The sequence below is a fragment of the Molossus molossus genome, unplaced genomic scaffold, assembly GCF_014108415.1.
Source record: "Molossus molossus isolate mMolMol1 unplaced genomic scaffold, mMolMol1.p scaffold_m16_p_6, whole genome shotgun sequence".
NCBI classification, from domain to species: domain Eukaryota; kingdom Metazoa; phylum Chordata; class Mammalia; order Chiroptera; family Molossidae; genus Molossus; species Molossus molossus.
Genome location: NW_023425399.1, coordinates 41817982 through 41836330, shown reverse-complemented (window position 1 = coordinate 41836330; position 18349 = coordinate 41817982). Strand labels below are relative to the sequence as shown.

The 18349-nt window shown below is 42.3% G+C and overlaps 1 protein-coding gene and 1 non-coding gene across 3 annotated transcripts in view; both read left to right on the top strand.

Annotated features, from left to right (window-relative positions):
* OVOL2 (ovo like zinc finger 2) overlaps nucleotides 1-18349 on the top strand; it is a 46209-nt gene that overhangs the window by 14524 nt on the left and 13336 nt on the right. For both annotated transcript variants that reach the window (XM_036245700.1, XM_036245698.1), the window contains exon 3: nucleotides 1915-2104. In XM_036245700.1, the coding sequence (XP_036101593.1) occupies nucleotides 1915-2104 (190 nt within the window). The remainder of the gene's footprint in view (nucleotides 1-1914; nucleotides 2105-18349) is intronic.
* LOC118619491 lies at nucleotides 3755-3920 on the top strand. Its single transcript, XR_004957259.1, has one exon. It is a non-coding gene; the product is annotated as a small nucleolar RNA SNORA76 (small nucleolar RNA).

Here is an 18349-nt window from a genome sequence, read left to right as displayed (position 1 = left end):
GAGAACTTCAAAGAACTCAGTGAGGACCTCAGAGCATAAAAAAAGAGCAGTCGGAAATGAAGAATGCACTAACTGAAATAAAAAATAATTTACAGGCAATCAATAGAGTGAGTAAAGCCAAGAAGCAACCCATTGATTTGGAATACAAGGCAAACACACCCAATCAGAACAGCAAAAAGAAAAAAGAATCCAAAAAATGAGGATAGTGTAAGGAGCCTCTGGGACAACTTCAAGCATACCAACATTTGCATGATGGGGGTGCCAGAAGGAGAAAAAAAGAGAGGAAGAAATTGATAACCTATTTGAAAAAATAATGACAGAAAACTTTTCTAACTTTGTGGAGGAAACAGACATACAAGTCCAGGAAGCACAGAGAGACCCAAACAAGATGAACCCAAAGGGTTCCACACCAAGATACATCATCATCAAAATGCAAAAGGTTAAAGATAAAGAGAGAATCTTAAAAGCAGCGAGAGAAAAGCAGTTAGTTACCTACAAAGGAGCTCCCATAAGACTGTCAGCCGATTTGCCAAAAGAAATTTTGCAGGCCAGAAAGGAGTGGCAAGAAATATTTAAAGTGGTGAAAAGCCAGGACCTACAACCAAGTTTACTCTATCCTGCAAAGCTGTCATCTAGAATTGATGACCATATAAAGAATATCTCAGACGAGAAAAAGCTAAAGGAGTTCATCACCACCCAACCAGTATTATATGAAATGTTGAAGGGTCTTCCTGAAGAAGAATATGAACAATAAAATGTCAATAAATACATATCTATCAACAATTGAATCTACAAACAAAACGAGCAAGCAGAACAAAAACAGACTCATAGATATAGAGAATTTTTTGTTGGTTGCCAGATAGGAGTGGGATTGGGGGAATGGGCAAAAAAGGTGAAGGATTTAAGAAATACAGATTGGGCCCGTCTGGTGTTGCTCACTGGTTGAGCATTGACCCATACACCAAGAGCTTGCTGGTTTGATTCCCAGTCAAGGCACATACCCAGGTTGTGAGCCCAATCCCCAGTGAGGGGCATGTTAGAGGCGGCTAATCAATGTTCTCTCTCATCATTGTGTTTCTAGCTCTCTCTCCGTCTCCATTCCTCTCTCTCTAAAATCAGTAAAGAAAAAATATTTTTAAAAAAAGAAATACAAATTAATTGGTAGACTGATGAACCTCAAAGGGAAGGGGGCAGGGGAGTCAGGAAGAGGTAAACCAAAGAACTTGTATGCATATATGCATAACCAATGGACACAGAAAATAGTGTGGGGAAGGCAGGAGAGGCGTAGGAGTGAGGAGGAGGTGGTCAGTAGAGGAAAAAAGGGGGAGTACATCTCTAATACATTCAACAATAAAGGTAAATTTAAAAATAAAAATAAATAAATGCCTAGAACTGACACATGATCTCTTCATCCTTTTGGTCCAAGGGGAGAGGAGATAGTCTCCATGTCTTGATGGACACAGTAGCTTGCAGGCATGGGGAGTAAGGAATTGATTGTGGCTGTCTGGGAACTTTCTACCTCAGGTCCTATGTTATCAGGACCTAGACTCCTCCTTTCTTTCTGCTCTTCCATCCTCAGTGCTGGCTTTCTCCTTGTGGAAGATGTAAAGAAGATGTATATTTCATTAGTCACGTAGTCATAGAGCCATGACTTTATGGGAAATGCAGATGTTTAGCTGGGAGCAGTGTCCTGCTAGAAAGCAGAGGTCTGTGCTAAGGAAGAAGGGGAGAATGAATTTTGGGAGGAGCTTCCAGTTGTTCCATCTTCTCCAAAGCCAAAACCTGCTTGGAATTTTTAGGAGGCAGAAGCCTCAGCCAGGGCAAGTGTAAAGACTTAAGGAGGAGGATTCCCTTAGTAAACTCCCTGGATGTGCCCACCTGCGCTGTGATCCTCACAACCTCTCTCTGTCCCAGTTCACCACAGGCACATGCAGCGACTCGGCAGTTCACAGCTGCGACCTGTGTGGCAAGGGCTTCCGCCTACAGCGTATGCTCAACCGGCACCTCAAGTGCCACAACCAGGTGAAGAGGCACCTGTGCACCTTCTGTGGCAAGGGCTTCAATGACACCTTCGACCTAAAGAGGCACGTCCGCACACATACAGGTGAGGAAGGGTCATGTGCTTAGTTTTAGTTTTGTTTTATTGCCCGGGAGTTCCACCTGTTTGTTTGTTTGTTTGTTTGTTTGCTTGCTTGTTTGTTTTCCCACTAAAGAACCAGGTTGACAGCATGGAATAATGTATTTCTGGAAAGATCACAGGATGGGGCATTTGGGGCCAGGCAAGCCTCTTCTCTTAGCCTGTTTTGCCTGTATAAGATGGTGATAATGATACAAGTTTTAGCATAGCCCAGGACAAATCACTGGCTGGAGGTGTTGTGAGAATTGTGATGCCTAATGTAGTGCTATGAAATATAGTTTGGCTCCCTCAGTCCTCCCCGACTGCAGAGATATGTTCCTGTGGTCCCACTGGTGCTATTTTATGTGCCTTTCTTGGGAAGTAAGCCTGTCTCCAAATAGCATCATTTTCCTCCTGAGAACTCAAAAAAGAGAAGAAAATGCTCGCTCACTTAGAGCTGACTGAGCCTCCTACTTGAGGCTGACAGGCAAATGTCTTCCTCCCCTTGGGGCTTCCTCAGTTTCCCTTCTCATGAATTGTGAATCTAAGTCCTTCCCAGCTTATTACACAGAGAATCCTGGGGTTGTTCATGGGCCTCTCTCTAAGTCTTCTGACTGGTGACAGCCTCATATGTTTTACCTTAGAAACATCTGGCCTCCAAGCTCCTTGAGGTCCATGGTCCACTTTCCTGCTAAAAAAAAAAAAAAAAAAAAAAAAAAAAAAAAATCTCCAACTCTGAGCAGGAGGAAATCCAAACTCCTCACCTTGATGAGTTTCATGTAAAGCCCCTCAAAATCTGGGACCCTTATTCAGATCCTCATCCTATCTCAGTCCATCCCAATTCCATTCCATCCCAGCCCATTTTATATCATTTAAACATATTTCATCCTAACCCATTCAACCTCATTCTGGTTGCTACCCACTCTCCCTACAGCCTCAGAGTTCACTGTATATAGTGCCTCTGATCCCTTAAGCCCTTTCAGAGTTTAGGTTTCCCCTGGCATTTTAGTGGGAATGGGAAAATGTCCACTCCTCCCTCCAGACGGGGTTTCCAGCCCCTCAATACCCCACAAAACCCTCTCAGATCCTCTAATTAAAATTTCTTTATGGCCCTTATGCTTCTTTGTTCTTACGAGTACTGGCCATAAGCTACCTTCCTGGCATGGGGAAAATGTCCTCCATTTAATTTTTTTTTTTTTTTTGCTTTATTGATTTTAGAGAGAGAGGGAGAGAGAGATCAAAACGTGGATGAGCGAGAACATCTATCAGCCGCCTCCTGCATGCCCCCTACTGGGGATTTGGCTCACAACCTGGGCATGTTCCCTGACCAAGAATCAAACCAACAAACTCTTGGTACATAGGTCGACGCTCAACCACTGAGCCACAGCGGCCTGGCGAAAATGTCCTCCATTTAAAGATTAGTTTTTCTTTTTTCCTTTTTAAAAACTTCCTGTAGGGAATTTTTTATTTAAATGCAACATACATCCAGAAATGTGCACAAATCATACAACAAATTTAGGAATTTTTGCAAAGTGAACAAAGCCAGTCAAGGGCACCTAGACTAAGAAACAGAATATTTCCAGATCCTGAAAGTTACTGCCACCTCCCTCTTGCCACCTTCAAATCACTATCTCCTAAGTGCTGCCTCTGAGCTTCCGTTGTGCCTGGGAGTGGTACCAGGGGCAGGGGCAGGGGTACGGAGGGATTGCTGTCAGGCTGCAGCACCAGAGCATGTGTTTGCACATAACTGGGGCCAACTGCTGACTGTTGCCGTTCGAGGCCCTTTTAACCGAGGACCACAGAAGGCAAAAAAGAAAAAATCAACCATCTCCTTTCTCCCAAGAGCACTGATGTTGTGGCTTCTAACAATATAAATTGCTGTTGCCTGGTTTTTACATGATAGAAAAGGACTCCTCTAGTGTGTACTCTTTTTGGGTCTGGATATAAGGCTTCTTTTTTAGCCCCTAGCACCAGTGAATCAGTAAAAGGTTGACCTCTTTGTGGCCAGGCTGGTACCTTAGGGTGGGGCGGAAAGAATGCTTAGGGAGTATCAGGGTGGGGGAGGGTCCTGTAGGCGAGGAGGGTCCCAAGGCTATCAGTGGACCCATCAAGTAACTGTAAATCTAGGCTCATAAACAACCAACCCAAGGGCTGGAGGAAATAGGGGACCATTAATGCAGTCATTTGTCATTGGTTGTACTGCAGAGTTTCTCAGCTTTTCATCTCTGTCTGAAGATATCCTTGAGAGCATGGCCTATTTCTTCTTCTTCTGTAAGCTCTATGGTCACTTCCTCCATCCTGTCCTTTAAGACAAAGTGAAGGGGGCTCAGAGAGCATTGCTGGCCATTGGCTATTCACTTGAAATAAACAGCTGATGGAGCTGCCTCATCAGTGCAATCAATGGAGAATTAACCAGGAAATATTGGGGACTGACTGCTTCTCAGGAAGAGTTTACAAGTTGAGTCGTTGGTGTAGTAGTTAAGAACTCTGGATACCCTGGATGGTGTGGCTCAGTGGTTGGAGTGTTGGCCCTCTCATGGAAAGGTCTTGGGTTTGATTCCCAGTCAAGGGCACATACCTCGGTTTTGGGTTCAATCTCCAGACCTTGTCGGGCATGTGGGGTGGAGGTTCAACTGGTCCTCGAAGCCCTCCCCCTTACCCCTCTCCCTCCCTTATACTCTCTCTAAAAAAGAAAAATCAATGGAAAAATATCTTTGGGTGAGGATTAACCAAAAAATAAATAAAAAGAAGAACTCTGGATCTGAGTTAGCTTACTGTGTAAGCAGTTTATTTGGGAGATGGTTCCAGGAGGCACAATGAGGAGAAGACAGCCAATAAGAGTGAGTAAATGAGCAGGTTACCACTGAGGGCAACTGACACTCAGCCCCACTGGGGTGCCTCTGAAGAAATATATAGAATGCCCCCGAAAATTGCACCAGGGGTGAGGAAGCTAGGGTATTAATCTATCAACTCCCATCACTCCTTGCTTGGGGATTCATTCTTGGACCCTCAACTCCTAGGCAGTCCTCTACCTGCAGCCCCTTGCAGACCTTTCATGTTTTCTGGGGAACATCCTCAGGCAGGAGATGCAGGGAGCCACTGGCCTTACAGGAACTACATGAGATGACCTGGTGGGAGGCTGAGGGGATTTGGGTGGAGGGTTGGATAGGCTGAAAGGTAAACAAGTGAGAGGAGTGGCTTATCAGAGAATAGATACCTTGTGAAGGGTTATATAGCTTCCTCAGATAGCAGCAAGCCACAAATGGTCATTTTCCTTCATGCCAGGCTCTCAGCATTTATCATCTTATCCCAAACAATCCTGAGAAGTCAGTGCTATCATTACCTCCACTTCACAGATGAGGGGACTAGGCTCAGGGAGATAAACAACCATAGGTGATGGAGCTGGGAACCAGACTGGCTGGTTCCAAAGTTCATGTTCTTCTATCTTATGTCTAGTTTCATTTTCTGCCCCCTAAGCCTCCCAGTCTTCCCCATTTCAGTTTCTGGAAGCCTGCTTCCTCTGTTAAGTAGGTGAGATAAAGGGGAAATTTCAGATCTGGCACAAACTGTACACTCTAGCCTGGGGTGTAGCAGCTTGGTTGCACAGGAGCCTAAGCATGTATGTTCAGAGATGTCTAAATATCCTCTGCCCACAGAGTGAGCAAGAAAGGGAATGGCTTGCATCCCCCGTTCCCCAACACACACACCTAGATTCCTAGCTCCTCCATCTTCTGCTACTAAAAGATGATACTTCTAGTGACTTTAGAGGGGCTGAAATTATTGAAGTTAGTGAATAAAAATGCCTTCCATCTGATGCTTTCCCAAAGGGCTTCATACAGTTTGTCCCATGAAGGGTGCAGCTAATACTGAGAAGGCACCTAGGAATGGGAAAACCGACAGTGATACAGGGCAGTACAGCAGCCATTGGCCATGGGTGGCTGCTGAGTCACCAAAATGTGGCTCTGGTTTGACTGAGACATGCTGTAAGTGTAAAACAGACACTAGATTTCAAAGACTTAATGCAAACTAAGAATGCAAAATATCTTAATTTTTAATATTAACTTCACTTTTTTTTTTTTTTTTAATCCTCACCCGAGGATATTTTTCCATTTTTTGTACAGATAGAGTAGGAGGGAGAGGGAGGAAGGGAGAAAGAGAGAGAAACATCGACGTGAAGGGACACATCGAGTGGCTGCCACCCGCACGACCAACCAGGGCCAGGGACAAACTGCAACCGAAGTACGTGCCCTTAGCGGGAACCGAACCCGGGTCTCTCCGGACCGCAGGCCGACGCTCTAACCGCTGAGCCAAACCGGCCAGGGCTAATTTCACTTTGAAATGGTAATATTTGAAAATACTAGTTAGACAAAATTTGTCATTAATATTAATTTGACCCTGTTTCTTTTTACTTATTATAATGAGGCTACCTTTCTTTTTTTATTTTATTTTAATTTTATTTTAATTTTAATTTTTGTTACAGACGTTTATCCTTTTTTACCCCATTGACACCCTCCTCTTATCCCCCCGCCCCGTCCCCGGCTTTGTTGTCCATGTCCATTGGTTATGCGTACATGCATATAAGTTCTGTGGTTTAACTCTTCCCTCCCTCCACCACCCACTCTTCTGAGGATTGTCAGTCTGTACTCTACTTCCATGTTTCTGGGTCTACCCTATTTCTCAGACTGTTATGTTCATTATATTCCATAAATAAGTGAGACCATGTGGTATTTGTCTTTTTCTGCTTGGCTTGTTTCACTTAGGGTAATACTTTCCAGGTCCCTCCACGTCATCTCAAAGGATAAGAGATCTTTCTTTCTTACAGCTGCATAGTACTCCATTGTGTATATGTACCACAGCATTTTATCCATTCATCTTCTGATGGACACTTGGGCTGTTTCCAGATCTTAGCTATTGTGAACAGTGCTGCTATGAACATGGGGGTACATATATTCTTTCTGATTGGTGTTTCAGGCTTCTTAGGGTATATTCCTAGAAGTGGGATCACTGGGTCAAATGGAAGTTCAATTTTTAGTTTTTTGAGGTAACACCATATTGTTTTCCATAGTGGCTGCACCAGTCTGCATTCCCACCAGCAGTGCACTGGAGTCCCCTTTTCTTCACACCCTCGCCAACACTTGTTTGATGATTTGTTGATGGCAGCCATTCTGACAGGTGTGAGGTGATACCTCATTGTTGTTTTAATTTGCATCTCTCTGATGATTAGTGATGTTGAGCATTTCTTCATATGTCTCTTGGCCATTTGTATGTCCTGTTTGGAGATGTGTCTATTCAGCTCCTCTGCCCATTTTTTAATTGGGTTCTTTGTCTTCCTTTTGTTGAGTTGTATGAGAACTCTATATATATTGGAAATTAACCCCTTATCTGATGTATCATTGGCAATGATGTTCTCCCATACTGTGGGTTGCCTTTCCATTTTGATGGTTGTTTCTTTTGCTGTGCAGAAGCTTTTTAGTTTGATGTAGTCCCATGTGTTCATTTTTTCCTTTGTTTCTGTTGCCTTAGGTGATGTATCAGTGAAAATTCTGCTGCGTATGATGTTTGAAATTTTGTTGCCTACATTTTCTTCTAGAATTTTTATGGACTAATGAGGCTACTTTTAAATTACAATGTGGCTTTCATTCTAATTTCTATTGGACAGCACTGAGATAATTGAAATCTATAGACAACTATTTAAAAATATTTAAATCATACTTTTGACTCTTACAGTGATCAACAGATAGAATTATGAAAATGTCTTTAACCTGTTTTTCCTTCCCTGGTTTATTTTCTGATGGAGATGTGCCTTTAAGTAATAATGGCCCACAAAGAGGAGCCAGGGACTTAGTGACAAATTAGCTGGGGGATGCAGCTGTGCCTGGAGCTAAAGGAACAGGCTTGGTCTCCTGGTGTGAGAGACCTGCCTGCCATCTCTTGAGTTCTGTGCAAAGAGATTATCAGTAAAAAGAGCAAAAACTTGGGATTTTCAGATATTTTTTTTAGTTCATTGACCAACCTCCCTGTTTCCAAAAGATATCATCAGAATTCTATGAATCAATTTTGGCTTTGATTGAGACTTAAATGTTGGATTTTTACTATTGACTATTAAGTGAATGTTGTATTTAGACCAGAAGCAAAGATATGAACACTGTTAACACAAATACAGTAGACAGTTGAATAAGGGGTATGTTTGCTCATAGTCTGATTTGCTAGGCCACAGCTGATTCAAAGACTTCTCTGGGGTCCCAGGACCCTTCTGAGATGATAGTGACAGTATTGATGAGGTAGATGAAGACAGTTGGATAGAGAATCAGGATTAATCCCCACTCCCCCTCCACTCCCATCTCCTCCTGTACCCTGCAACTACTGAGGGGAACAGGGCATCTAAGGAAAGACTCAAAACACAAGGAAACATCTTGGAAAAGATCCAGGGAAATCAGAGCCTGAAAATGTCTTACCTTAATATTCAAGCAGATGAAAGAAAAGATTAAGATGTCCTTTCTGGATATAACTTCTCCAAGAGAAGAGTAAATCAGAGGAGTGTATGTAAGATGGAGGGCAGGGATGTTAGACAAATAACATCTAATTCAAGATTGGAAGAGAGAAACTAGAGCAGAAAAAACTCCATAACAGTTGGTGAAAATATTTTAGCCAATAAATGGTTATTTTCTCTCTTTTTTTTTTCAATTATTATTAATTTATTTTTGTTATAGATGTTTCTCCTTTTCCCCCGCTAGACACCCTCCTCCCCATACTGCCCTCCCCAACCCCCGGCATTGTTGTCCATGTCCATTGGTTATGCATACATGCATATAAGTTCTTTGGTTCATCGCCTCCATTTTCCCTGCCCCCCTATGCTGAGTTTTGTCAGTTTGAACCATACTCCTTTCTGTGTCTCTGGGTCTATTTCATTCATCAGCCACCTTGTTCATTATATTCCACAAATAAGTGAGATCATGTGGTATTTCTCTTTCTCTGATTGGTTTATTTCTCTTAGTATAATACTCTCAAGGTCCTTCATGTGGTCTCAAAGGATAGGAGATCTTTCTTTCTTATAGCTGTATAGTACTCCATTGTATTAATGGACACTTCAGCTGTTTCCAGATCTTAGCTATTGTAAATAGTGCTGCTATGAACATAGGAGTAGATATATTCTTTCTGATTGGTGTTTCAGGCTTCTTAGGATATATTCCTAGAAGTGGGATCACTGGGTCAAATGACAATTAAATTTTTAATTTTTTGAGGAAACGCCATACTGCTTTCCATAGTAGCTGCACCAGTCTACATTCCCACCAACAATCCAAATTGTCTTAGGTTGGGTTCCCTAGAAGCAAATTCTAAGATGGCAATTTTTTTTTGTTTCATTTTTTTTTCTTTATTGATTTTTAGAGAGAGAGGAAGGGAGAGGGAGAGGGAGAGCAATAGAAAAATGGATGAGAGAGAACATTGATTGACTGCCTCCTTAATGCCCTCCACTGGGGATGGTCAATAATCTAGGCATGTGCTCTGACCTGGAATCAAACTGGCAACCTCTTGGCTGGGCTAATATGGTGATTCTTATAAAATAATTTGTTGAGGAAGAGCACTCAGAAGAAACCTATAAGGGACGAGAGAGTGGGTCAGGGTAGAGAATGGAGTCCAGCCCTAGCCTGATCCCACTGGGGTTCCGGAATGTGGATGGCACCACAGTCTTGTCCTGTCTACAGGCAAGCAGGGACCATTCTCACAGTACATCATCAGGCATTGACTGAGGGCTGCCTTTTCCCTGGGCACATAGGTCAATAGTGCCCATTTCTTGGAGAAGGAGGCAGCTAGGCCCTGTTAGCTCACCAACACAAAACAGCTGGGAAACAATGTACTGGCTTGGAATAGGGGTCTGGACTGGGGGCTAATAGTATCCAACACACACTTAATAGAGGGACATGCTCTGTTTAAGTTAAATTGACAGGATCACTGAGGCCACCATGGGAAATTATGAAATGGATGTGGGGGTGAGGGGAGGCATGAGCTTTAAAGAACCCAATGTAAATTTTGTTCACAGCCCATGAAAAACACTGTGAGCCTGTTTTTAAAGAATATTCTTTTGGTTTAAGTGTTTGGGCTGAACCAGCTGAGATGCATTCTAAGAATGCATTGAAGGGGAATGGTTTGCTTTCGGTGGGGGGAGAACTGTATTTGAGTAAAAAATAATACTGCCACACTTGCTTGTGCCAGTCTCTGTACTCTGTCTACACCCTTTCTATTCAGAGTGTTTGTAGTCCATGCACCAGCAGCACCTGAGAGCATGTTAGAACCGCATGCTCCAGCACATATATTGAGGGCCACATGTCAAGCATGATCTGGGCATTGTTTACTGGTAGACCAGATGTGCCAGGCTCATCAGACAGTACAGCTTTTGTGGAAAATATTTTATTGTTTTCCTTTGTAAAATGCATACTTATTCTGTAACAGACTTCAGCCAATATAAAATCTATAGAGAAGAAAGTGTAAGCCATTATAAACAGTTGAAAAGGGCAGGATCCCCAGCTTAGTCTTTGGGGGACAGGGTGCCAAGAGATATAACCCATGTTGGTTATAACTTTACAACTCTGTCGGTTCCTGCCATTCCTGGGGAAGCTTCTGAGTTCCATAGAGAGAAACTGAGGAATTTAGATTTGAGGTCAGGGAAGCAGGCAGGGCCAAAAGGAAGTATTTGCCTGGCCTCCTGGGAAACCTTCCACCATTTCTTTCATAGGCCACATTGAGAGGGACAGAAGGCAAACAAATCCCATTTTGATTGGAGAGGAAACAATGGTGTCTTGTTTGGAGTCCAAAGAGAAGGATTGACTGGACTGGGAAAAAAGCAGAGGGGAAAAAGTTGGGAGTGGAACAGCTGAAGGAAAAGGAATAAAGTATCCTCTGCCTCTAGCAAGTTGAATGCTGTCTTGTGGGATTACCTCCGTCACTCATCAAATTTTCTCTCTTTTATTTTATTTGGACTTTTAAACAAAGTAATATGAGCCTGGCTGGTGTGGCTCAGTGGATTGAGCATCATCCCATGAACTGAAAGGTTCAGATTCAATTCCAGGTCAGGGCACATGACTGGATTTCAGGCTTGATCCCCCGTAGGGGCATGCAGGTGTCAGCTGATCCATATTTCTCTCTCACATCGATGTTTCTATCTCTCTCCCTCTCTCTCTCTAGAAAATCAATAAAAACATATTTAGAAAAAAAGTAATATGAAAGGGAAAATAATGACAGAAATAAAAGTAAGCCTACCTCCTCATGTCCATGTCATACTCCACTTAATTTTTTTTTTTTTAATTTTCCAGCCCTGGCTCTTGTGGCTCAGTTGGTTAGAGCATCATTTCATGCACCAGAGGGTGTGGGTTCAATTCCCAGTATAGGTACCTGCCTAGGTTGCAGGTTTGATCCCCAATCGGGGAACTTACAGAGGCAACGGATCAATGAGTCTCTCCCACATGGATCTCTCTCTCTCCTCCCCTTCTTCCTCTAAGATTTTTTTTTTTTTAATTATTTTCCCCAGAAGTTTTAAGTACACATTGGCTTTTTAATATACTGTATATCTTGGAGATTGTTTCACATCTGCACAGATAGACACATCTCACCTTTTTTAGTAACTGTCAGAGCATTTCTTAAATATGAGATTATGACATAATTTCAAATATGGAGGCACCATCATTTTCCCTTGCCCCAATTGATGACAGTTATTCCAATTTCAACACTTTTCCCTTCCTTCCTTCCTTCCTTCCTTCCTTCCTTCCTTCCTTCCTTCCTTCCTTCCTTCCTTCCTTCCTTTCCTTCTTTCCTTTTTTTTAAATTTCAGACAGTACTACCATGAATATTCTTGTATATCCTTTGCCTACAAAGGAGTCTTTCTGTAGATAATGCTCCTGAAGTGGGTCGAAGAATGGGCATTGCCACATTACCTTCTAAGGAGGGTATCCTAAAAGATCCACTCCCACAAAGAAGCCTCTAAAAAGTTTCCCACTGAAATTCGTGTTTGCATAAAGTTCAATAAAGGAACACTTAGCTACATAAAGGAAAGTAAGCAGAAAGCACCAAAAACAAGTGATTTTCTTTGGTGATTTGAGCTTGATTTTGGTAGTAGAAATAGCAAATCTGATAAGGAGAAGCCCTTTTCGATAACCCCATACAATATTTTTTTGACTAGGGCACATTTATTTAATTATTGTTATTAATTTATTTTTGAGACACCCTCCTCTGGATTCCCCCTCTCCCCCACCACTCCATGACAAGAACAGTGAAGAGCAGTGAAGGAGATTCTCCCCTTCTCCCTCTACCTAATGACCACCATTTAAAAAAATTATCTTTTTTTAAAAAACTGTGAAATAAATAAAGAATACATCAGCAAAGATGGAGGTGGGCAGGACTGGAGGTAGGGTGAGTGTGTGAGAGAGTGAGCTAGTATGTGAGAGAGTGTGAGTGGACTCGAAGGTGGACGACCAAACCCCTGCAGTGCAGAGACACGGAGCAGAAGCTTCCTGTGCTGTGGACAGGAGCAGCCAGCTATCCCAGTAAGCGACTTTTCAGGGAGCTTCTCCTTGCACCTCGAGGAGGTCTCACCATTTTGGAAGATCCTGGGTCTTCCCTGGGAGGAGGCAGTGGGAGCGGCTAGGGCCCAGCAACCTAAGCCCACCAGCACACCTGGCACCACTGAACCAGTGGATACTCTGTGTCAACACAGACCCATACACAGTAGTGGAGCTCCCAAGGTGCCAGTCGTGGAGGCCACGGACAGCCTGGAGCCCAGCTCCATCCCCCATAGTAGCAGCCCGATCAGAGTCCAGATATACCCCCAGCAGCAGAGGCTGGAGAGCAGATATCCATCCCCAGGCAACAGAAGCACAGACCAGCAGATGAGATCCATCCCCAAAATCTATAGCAAAAGCTGAGCAGGAGTTGAGCCCCACAGGGCAGCAGCACTCCCCAGCCACCAGCACTTAGACTTGGGACTCCACAGAAGCCTGTGCAGTCCGGTAGCTCACAAGTGCAGTGGGAAGCCTGAGCCTGAGAGAGACTGCTGCAATCCAGCTACCTGCCCATGGGAACAGCAGGGTACAGGGGCACCAGAGAGGCCTGTGCCACCCAGCAGGGACTGTGCAATCCAGTTATCCATGGGACCTGTGGGGTGCTGAAGCACCAGAGAGACCTGTGAGACCCAGAAGGGACTCTGCGATTCAGTTACCCACAGGTCTTATGGGGTGCTGAAGCACCAGAGAGGCCCCTGCGACCCAGCAGGGACTGTGCCATCCAATTACATGTACAACCCAGCAAGGACTTTGCCATCCAATAACCCGCGGGACCTGCGGGGTGCTGAAGAACCACAGAGGCCTGTGCCACCCAGCAGGGACTGCGCAATCTAGTTACCCACAGGGCCTGTGGGGTACTGAAGCACCAGAGAGGCCTGTGCAACCCAGCAGCCCATAACATAGGCATAGAGCCAGGTCCCCAGAGGGACTGTGCTATCCAGTTACCCACTGTTCCTGCAGGGTGCAGGGGCACCAGAAAGGCCTGTGCAACCCAGCTGTGCTTTAGATAGGCTTAGAGGATGTAAATAGAAGCCATGCAGGTGATCTCCCAGGAACAAATGGGAATTACAACTAAAATAAAGACAAATCCTTGGAAAAAGGCAACAGAAAAGCAGCAGGACAGGACCCTATAACCAGGAACATTGGTCGGATATGTGGAGGTGCGAGAGGGTGGCGGCCTGGAAGCCCATGGACAGCAGCAGTCTTAGCTGTGAGCAGTGCCCTTAGCGAATAAAGACCAAGCCCGTTCCACAGCCCATAGAGCCTGGACAGAGCACTAAAACAGCCACAGCCACTCACCTGGGTGCTATGGCAGAGGGAGGGCAGACTGGGCTGGAACTCTGTGGACACCCGGGATTTGAAGGGCACTCAGAGTTTTTGCTGAGTTCTGGACACAAAGGACGGTGGCCAGTGTGCCCCTTCCCTGAGCTGTGGGGAAAAGCAGCAGCCTCCACCCTCGGAGATTTAACCTTTCCCAGGAGGCAAAGAAATAAAAATTGAGGCTCATTAACTACCAGCACCTACCCCACACACTGGAAATCCTCTTAGGCAGAACACCAGGGCTACATTCCAAGACACTGAGTAACTGAGACTACTAGCCACCAGGAAAAAGCTAGAGGATAACTGAACCTTTCCTGGGCTTGCAATTCTAGCCAGGAAAGTAAGACTTAACAGTGGAGTTTAACGTGGGTCCACCCAGGCTCATCAGATCCCAGTAGAGGGAGCCAAAAACAGCAGAACACCAAAACCCACAGGGAAAATTTGGCAGGCTCCAAAACCCACTGAGATAACCAAAATGGTGAAACAAAGAAACAAATCCCAAGTGAAAGAACAAGAGAACTCTTTTGAAGATGAGATCAATGAATTGCAGCTAAGCAAATTATCAGAGGTAGAGTTCAGAGCCATGATCTTGAGGAAGCTCAACAGCATGAGTAAGGACATCAGCACCATTAGTAAAGATATAGAAATATTGAAAACCAACCAAGTGGAAATGAAGAATGATATAGCAGAAATTAAGAAAACATTGGAAGGACTAACCAGCAGAGTAGAGGAAGCTGAGGACGGAAGCAGTGAATTAGAAGACAGGGTAGAGAAAATCAACCAATCAGAAAACCAAAAGGAAAAAACAATTAAAAAAACAGGAAGACAGCTTAAGAGAACTGTGGGACAACTGGAAACATAATAACATTTGCTTCATAGGATGCCCGAAGAGGAAGAAAATGGACAAGGGTTAGAGAATATATTTGAAGAAATAATGACAGAAAACTTTCCTAACTTGGAGAAGGAAGAAGGCATTCAAGTTCAAGAAGCACAGAGAGCCCCAAGTAAGAACACAAACAGGCCCACACTAAGACACATAGTAATTAAAATGCCAAAAATTAAAGAAAAAGAGGGACTCCTAAAAGCAGCAAGAGGTAAGCAACAGGTTACCTACAAAGGAAACCCCATTAGGCTCTTAGCTGACTTCTCAACAAAAACACTACAGGCCAGAAGGGAGTGGCATGAAGTAATCAAGGTGATAAAAAACAAGGATCTGAATCCAAGACAACTCTATCCAGCAAGGCTATCATTCAGAATGGAAGGTCAAATAAAGAGCGTTCCAGACCAAAGAAAAAAAAAGTTTAAAGGAATATATTAACACCAAACCAGCACTACAAGATATGCTAAAAGGACTTCTGTAATTAGTAGAAGAAATAGGAAGAAAAATAGAACCACACTAAACAAAAATGGCAATAAATAAGTACATATCAATTTTCACCTTAAATGTGAATGGTTTGAATGCTCCGATAAAAAGACACAGACTAAGCTGGCTAGATAAGAAAGCATGACTCACATATATGTTGTTTATAGGAGACCCACCTCACAACAAAAGCCTCACATAGGTTGAAAGTGAAGAAATGGAAAAATATCTTTAAAGTAAATGGAAAGCAAAAGAAAAAGCTGGGGTAGCAATACTCATATCTGATAAAGTAGATTTCAAACTAGAGAACATAACTAGAGACAAAGAAGGCCACTACATAATATTGAAAGGATCTATCCAACAGGAGGATATAACCTTGCTAAACATATATGCACCCTATATAGAAGCACCAACATATATTAAAAATCTTCTGGAGGACTTCCAAGGAGAAAGTGACAGCAATACATTCATAGCAGGGGACTTCAACACCCCACTGACATCACTGGATAGATCTTCTAGACAAAAAATTAACAAGGAAACAGACTCTAAACGAAACACTAGATCAAATGGATTTAATAGATATCTACAGAGAATTACACCCCAAAACTGCAGAATTCGCATTCTTCTCAAGTGCACATGGGACATTCTTAAAGATAGACCACATGTTAGGACACTTAAGTCTCTACAAGTTCAAGAAGATTGAAATCATATCAAGCATCTTCTCAGATCACAATGGCATGCAACGAGAAATAAACTGCAACAAAAACATGCAAAGACATTTGAAAACATGGAGACTAAATAGCATGTTATTGAAAAATGAACGGGTTACCGAGGAGATCAAGGAAGAAATTAAAAACTTCCTGGAAACCAATGAAAATAAACACACAACAACACAAAATTTATGGGAAGCAGCAAACAGTTCTGAGAGGGAAATTCATAGCACTACAGGCCTACCTCAAGAAGCAAGAAAAATTTCTAATAGAATATCTAACCTCACAACTTAAAGAACTAGAAAGCAAACAAAAAGAAAACCCTAGAGCAAGTAGAAGGAAGGAAATAGTAAAGATCAAAGCGGAATAAATGACATGGAGACCAAGAAAACAATTCAAAGGATCAATGAAACATAGAGCTGGTTCTTTGAAAAGATAAAGATTGATGGACCCTTAGCTAGACTCACCAAAAAACAAAGAGAGAGAACCCAAATACACAAAATCAGAAATGAAAGGAGAAATAACTGACACCACAGATATACAATGTATTTTTGACTGATATTATGAATAATTATATGGCAACAAATTCGACAATCAAAGCAAAATGGACCAATTTCTAAAAACACATAGTCTCCCAAAACTGAACTGGAAAGTGATAGGAAACTTGAACAGACCAATAACAACAGAAGAAATTGAAGATGTAATCAAGCCTCTCCCAGCAAACAAAAACACAGGACTGGACGGCTTCACAGGGGAATTTTACTGGACATTCAAAGAAGAACTAATACCCATTCTCCTCAAACTATTTCAAAAAAATTCAAGAAGAAGGAAGACTTCCCAACTCGTTTTATGAGGCCAGCATAATTCTGATTCAGAAACCAGAAAAAGACACTACAAAGAAAGAAAACTACAGGCCAATATCCCTGATGACCATAGATGCCAAAATTCTGAACAAAATACTAGCAACTCGAATCCAGCAATGCATGAAATAAATTATTCACCATGACCAAGTAGAATTCATTCCAGTGATGCAAGGCTGGTATTTGATATTCACAAACCAATAAATGTGATACACAACATAAACAAAATGAAAGATAAACATCATATGATCATATCAATAGATGCTGAAAAAGCATTTGACAAAATCCAGCACCCATTTCTCATAAAAATGCTCAGCAATCTGGAAATAGAGAGATCATATCTCAACATAATAAAGGCCATATATGAAAGACCTACAGCCAACATCATACTCAATGGGCAAAAATTAAAGCATTTCCCTTAAGAGCAGGAACAAGGCAAGGATGACCACTTTCACCACTCTTATTTAACACAGTATTAGAAGTCTTAGCCACAGCAATCAGACAGGAGGAAAAAATAAAAGGGATCCAAATGGGAAGGAGGAAGTGAGACTCATTATTCGCAGATGACATGGTACTATATGTAGAAAACTCCAAAGACTCCATCAAAAATTTTCTACACTTAATAAATGAATTCGGCAAAGTAGCAGGCTACAAAATTAACATTAAGAAATCAATGGCATTCTTATACACCAATGATAAACTCACAGAAAGAGAAACTAGAAAAACAATCCCATTTAGCATTGCAGCAAAAAAATTAAAATACCTAGGAATAAACTTAACCACAGAAATAAAGGACCTATTCACAGAAAATTACAGGTCATTGAAAAAAGAAATAGAGGAAGATATAAAACAGTAAAAGCACATACCTTATTTATGGATTGGAAGAATCAACATCATTAAAATGTCCTATTACCCAAAGCAATCTATAGATTCAATGCAATCCCCATCAAAGTACCAACGACATATTTCACAGAACTAGAACAAATACTTCAAAAGGTCATATGGAACCAAAAAAGACCGCAAAAGCCACAGCAATCTTGAAAAAGAAGAACAAAGTTGGAGGGATCACATTAGCAGTTTCAGGTTATATTCAAAGCCACTGTAATCAAAACAGCCTGGTACTGGCACAAGAACAGACATATATACTAGTGGAACAGAATAGAGAACCCAGAAATGGTCCTAAGGCAATATGCTCAATTAATAATTGACAAAGGTGGCAAGAGCATACAGTAGAGTAAAGACAGCCTCTTTAATAAATGGTGTTGGAAAAATTAGACAGCAACAGGCAAAAAAAAAGGAAACTAGGCCATCAACTTATACCATAAACAAGAATAAACTCAAAATGGATAAAAGACTTAAATGTGACTCACGAATCCATAAAAATCCTAGAAGAAAATGTAGGCAACAAAATTTCAGACATCATACATGGCAGA